At 52.0% G+C, this 5333-nt stretch overlaps 1 protein-coding gene across 1 annotated transcript; it reads right to left on the bottom strand.

The window, feature by feature from the left end:
- Positions 1–328: 328 nt before the first annotated feature.
- On the bottom strand, positions 329–4880 carry NPBWR1 (neuropeptides B and W receptor 1). The gene is made up of 2 exons (XM_021942317.2): positions 4712–4880; positions 329–4343 (listed from the first exon to the last, which is right to left on the bottom strand). Exon 2 carries the CDS (start codon positions 4144–4146, stop codon positions 3160–3162), a length of 987 nt encoding a protein of 328 aa, XP_021798009.2. The 5' UTR covers positions 4147–4343; positions 4712–4880; the 3' UTR covers positions 329–3159.
- Between the last annotated feature and the right edge of the window lie 453 nt (positions 4881–5333).

Raw genomic sequence — 5333 nt, 5'->3', positions numbered from 1 at the left:
TTCTCCCCCTCCACATAGCTGCTCAAATATTTAAGAAATGAGGCTTTTGATGGTATGGCAAAAGCTTGGCATCCTTTCTCTGTCCAGCATAAGTTCTAGAATCTCTGCGTTTATCAGCAGCTTTGCATCATTTTCACAATCAACCAAATTAAAAAGTGGGGTAGGGGTGTTCATTCTTAATTTTGTCCTGTCAAATAATTCTATTTATTCATTGAGTATTCATTAGATCACTTTTCCAATGAAGGTAGTATTTTTAAATAATAATACTGCACAAATGCTAAGGTGACTGAATTGTGAATAACATGTTCTCAGAAAATAGAATGTTCACTTATTACACAGAATGTTTCAGCTTTTATTTTAAACTGAGTTCCTCTACAATGTACTATAGAGTTTCTGCGTTTATCAAGAGAAAACATAAGCATATACATTACGTAACTGTACTAAATTAAGTAAAAGCAAATAGACATTTTTAACTATTCAAAGTGGTAAAACCAAACCATAGAGTTTACACAGAAACTGCAAGAATTCAACACAGTGTTAAAACCTTTGCAATGCAATGATGTGAATAAATTCTACTTTTGTCTGGCTTATATGTGTATTTATTCAACCGATTACCCAAGACATAAAAAGGAAGCCTGAGATGTACAGTCTACATGCTCATATGAAGGGCAACTACCTAGAAATAATGATACAATAGTTTATCCAGTGATCAGAAAGCCCAAGAGGAACTGAACTACCGAGTCCTAATTAATCCCACAGGCATACTCAGAAGCCAATCCATGCCTTGCTGGGGATGAATAGCAATGTCAGCCAGTGTATTTTTCCAGCAGTCATCTCCATAGATTCCAAGAAGGCTCGAGGTCAATCTACTGTAGGGATGAAACAGTGGACAGATGGATCACTCAGCTGTCCCCCATCTGAGTCCAGTTACTGAGCTTATTAAGACTGATGAGAATTGAATCCAGACAATCACCCCGGCTGTGTTTGTAGCCAAATGTTCACCTTACTCTTTGTCCATCACCTTAGGTAAATCTAGAAGTTACTCTAAATTTAAAACTTTAATTTTGAAAAGTTACGGAGGATTCATGAGATAATTTTGAGAGTTTTAAGGAAAATCAATAGAATGATTCCTGGAAATTCAAAAGATACTAAAATGAATTCCAAGAAGCCTCTGAAGCCGGCCAGGAGAGGCCTGAGGTCCACCATTTGAAACTCATTGCAGATGAAAACTTTCTTTTAAACAATTAACTATTATTTGCCACCCAAGACAGAAGGTTTTTTAATGTATATTTTCTAAACTGATGGTTATGAATTATTTCAAGGTTTCTAAAAACTCTGAGAGCTAAGAAAGCAATTCTCATTCACCAAAATCAGAGAGGGGATTTGCTTCCCCCCATTCCAAGGGGGCGTTTTTTCCCTTCCAAATATTTATTAAAAGCTATTTTCAACCTAAATAATTGAGAAATTGATTGAAGATGCCAAACTAAGCAAACAAAATCTGCTGCAACACTTACATTTTGTCTCACATATGACATAGTAGGAAATAAACATTTGTAGAAATTTTCATCCTGTTTGGACTTCATCCCAAAGATTAATATCTTTTAAAACACCATAATCAATGACCAGAGTTTGGTTAGGTTTCCGCCCTCATGTCTAAGGCTAAACTGCAGAGGATTGGGCAAACCCAGTGCCAGTCCTCTCTCTTAATCCACTTTGTCTTCCATATGCAGAGATAAAAACACAGGTAGGATGCTGGCCAGTATCCCTGATGACTCCAGAACCAATATTTACCCGGTTTACCGGGACTACCTGCCGGATGCTGTCTACAACTAAGGAATAAAGCCCAGGTAATCCACAGCTCCCTGTGAAAAGTCCAGCAGAAAAAACCTGAAGCCATCGGTCATCTCTGCTTCCTGCTGTCCCTAAGGCCGGGCCCAGGAAGCAGAGGAGAAAGGGAACACAAGAGAATAGATAGCATTTCTTTTTATCTTATTTGATCTTCATGGCAACTCGTGAGATTAAGACATGTACATTATTTATAAAGTTTTCAGTTCTGAAAAACAGTACACACATGAACAGTTACAACAAACTGGTCTAAGTCAGACAAGAGACGAGGCCGATTGGGGGAATGGGGCGTGGGGCTTGGCGTCCTCTAGAAGCAGCGATGACCAGTGCGCCGCAGTGCTGTGAAGCGCGCTCAGCCCGAGCGCTCCACCACAAAGCCCTGCGGTCCTCGGACGCTAAGCGCCCGGCCGCTGGCTCCTACGGTGGGGGGCCGGAACCGCGCGCCCGGGCTACTCCAGGTTCCTTGCTCAGGAAGTCTGAGACATTTTCAGGGGAGATTACGGATAGGAAAGAGAAAAGACAAAGAAAAGGAGGAGTTGGGGCACACAGGAAGAAGGATCACTATTCGTATCATATTCTAGGCAGTCACAGCCAAGCGCCACCCTCCTTCCCCGAATCTCATGCCTCCGCAAAGGCGCGCACACCACACCACACAGGGGTGTACACGCACCCCGATGGGGCACCCCGAGTTGGTGTGTTTTCCCGAGTTGAAGAGACGCTGGCGGCCTCGGCAGCCGTCCCCGCGCGCGGCGCCAGGCCAAGTGCGTCTCACAGGGTGGGCGCCAAACGCTCGCGCCCAACCCTCTTCCCAGAGCGCGCGGAGGACAAGGTGACCCGCCCCGGCTGTGCGCCAGCTACAGCAGGCGCCACGCGGAGCCGACGCCTAAGGGCGCCCGCAGCGTCCTCGGGCCTCCCTTCGAAGGCGCAGAGAGCTCCTACTCCAGCCAGGTTCCAGACGACCAGGGCTCGGGGTGGGGGAGCAGGGAGCAGGGAGCAGGGCAGGGAGGGGGCGGTTCCCAGCAACACCCGCCTCCTCCTCTGCCCTCCTCTACCTCTACCTCTGTGTGAGGTAGCGCTCGGCGTGGCGATCTCAGCCGCAGTGCTGCTCACGCGGTGTGGACGCGCATCACCTGGAGGGCAAGGTCAACCTGCTGGCGCAGCCGCAGCGCTTCCGATCTGCTAAGTAGGGGATGGGGGAGAGAGTCAGTTTCCCCGGGAGGCCTAGGAGGCCTGTCGGGTCCCGCACTCTGGCGGCGGCTCCTCCTGCGCGGGCCAGGGGTGGCGGGGCATTTGCGTAGCCGGACGATGGGGGAGTCAGGCGGCCGCGCGGCAAGTTATCAGCTGGCGGAGGTTCCTGCGGAAGCTGTCGTCCAGGAAGGCGTAGAGGAACGGGTTGAGGCAGCTGTTGGCGTAACTCAGGCTGGTGATGAAGTAGGAGATAGCGATGACGAGCGGCGTCTGCGGGAGGTCGGTGGTGAGCGCCACCACGGTGCTCAGGTGGTAGGGCGTCCAGCAGAGGAGGCACACGGCCAGGATCGCCACCACCAGGAACGTCACCCGCTTCTTGGCGCGCTGCAGGGCCTTGGCGTGGCTGTCCAGCCTCATGGCATGCAGCCGGCACAGCAGGGTGGTATAGAGGACACAGATGGTGGACACCGGGATGGCGAAGCCCAGCACGAGCGTGTAGAGGCGGCTCGCGCGCCACCAGAAGGCCTCGGGCTGCGGGAAGACCAGCACGCACTGGCGCCTGCCCTGTTCGTCGTCAAGCCGGGCGAAGACTGCGAAGGGCAGCACGACGAGTGTGACGAGCCCCCACACGGCCAGGCTCACCGCGCGCGCTGCGCTGTAGGTGCGGCCGGCCACTCGGCGCGACTCGGCAGTGGCCAACACCACCAGGTAGCGGTCGGCGCTCATGACAGTGAGGAAGTAGAGGCTGGAGAAGGTGTTGTACTGGTCGATAGCCACGATGAGTTTGCACATGAGCTCCCCGAAGGGCCACTGCCGCAGCAGGAAGTCGGCGATGTTGATGGGCAGCACCAGTGTGAAGAGCTCATCGGCGATGGCCAGGTTGAGGATGAACAGGTTGGTGACGGTCTTCATGCGGGGCGCCCGCAGCAACACGTACAGCACGGCGGAGTTGCCCGCCAGACCCACGGCGCAGATCACCGCGTAGACAACCGGCACAGCCACAGCCAGCGGTGCCGGCAGCGGCGCCAGAGTCGACGCGTTGGAGCAGCTCAGCGCCCAGCCCGGGCACGATACGTTGGCGGGCCAGGGCTCCGAGAACGAGGCGTTGTCCATCTTAACGAAGGCAGAGGAGCCGGCGACTCGGCGTCCCCCACGGCCGCCCCACGGAACTCAGCGGTCCCGAAGCCCGGGTCTGCACGGACCTGCTCGCGGACGCTCGCTTCAGCTCTCCAAGCCGTTCTCTGGTTTTTCTAGAGGAGGGTGCCGTTCCCAGCCACCCCACGGCCCACTGTCGCCGCGGACTCACGGGGCTGGAAAGAGGAGTTTAAAGCATAGGTTAGTTCGTCGACGTGTAACTTTAGAAAAAGGCGCGGTCCCGAGGGGTGTGTGTGTGTGTGTGTGTGTGTGGAGGAGGGCGCCATCATGCCCTAAACCTCTTCCACGTGAGCGCTTCTGCTACCTGTTGAAATCTCACTTCTACCAGTTGAATACATTAAACGAAGTGCTAGAGAGAGAAGAATCCTCCCCTTTGTAGGAAAAATACAAACCCTTCTCTCCTCTTTTAGGAAACTTCGGTAGACCCAGGTCACCCCACCGAATCCCGCAGTGGCAAGTTTCGGTCTCCCTAGGGTCTGTGCGCCCTCAGTAACAGCAAGCTCAACAGCAGTCTTTACCTTACCTGGCTGGCTGGGGAAGGGGGCTGCCTTTCCTGGAGCTGTCAGGAGAGGAGCCCACCGGCTGCTGGGAGGCTGAAACGCCTGCCAGCTGGTTGTCCGCCTCCTGGTGTCTGCCTCCCCGCGTTCGCCAGAGTCCGCAGCTCACGTCCCCGCCGGTCCCTCCCGCGCGCCTGGAAGTGCAGGGATGGCGCAGCCGCGACTGCGTTCCACTGCCCCGACCGCCGCGCCCATCCCCCACCCCCAGTAAAATGGTCTTGGAACTAACAGAGAACAGAAATTCCCCCCAAATTAAGGGATTCCTTTCTTCCATCCTAGTAGTGCAACCTCACTCCATCTGAAGTAATAGAAAGTTCTCCTGTTAAGAATCGAATTTAAGAAAAACAAAGTTAGGGTGTAAGTGATCTATTTTTAAAGGAGAACAATGCAGTGGGGGCTCCTGTTGCATTTTTTAAACACCGTAACACAAATGGGCTAATGTAATGTGAAATCTGTGAGTGCAATTTTATAATGCAAATCACCTGTTTTCTGCTACTCTGGTCTTCAAGGGGATAGAAGATTGCTAGTATGTTTTCTAAAACTACTTCTTCTACTTTTGTGTAAGTGAAAACTTGATTAGTAAAGACA

Source organism: Papio anubis, chromosome 8, assembly GCF_008728515.1.
Source record: "Papio anubis isolate 15944 chromosome 8, Panubis1.0, whole genome shotgun sequence".
NCBI lineage: Eukaryota > Metazoa > Chordata > Mammalia > Primates > Cercopithecidae > Papio > Papio anubis.
Note: the sequence above shows the minus strand (reverse complement) of the source record. Positions and strands in the feature narration are given on the sequence as shown.

Coding starts and splice junctions, on each gene's coding strand:
- NPBWR1 (XM_021942317.2), bottom strand. CDS start 4,146: ATGGACAACGCCTCGTTCTCGGAGCCCTGGCCCGCCAACGTATCGTGC.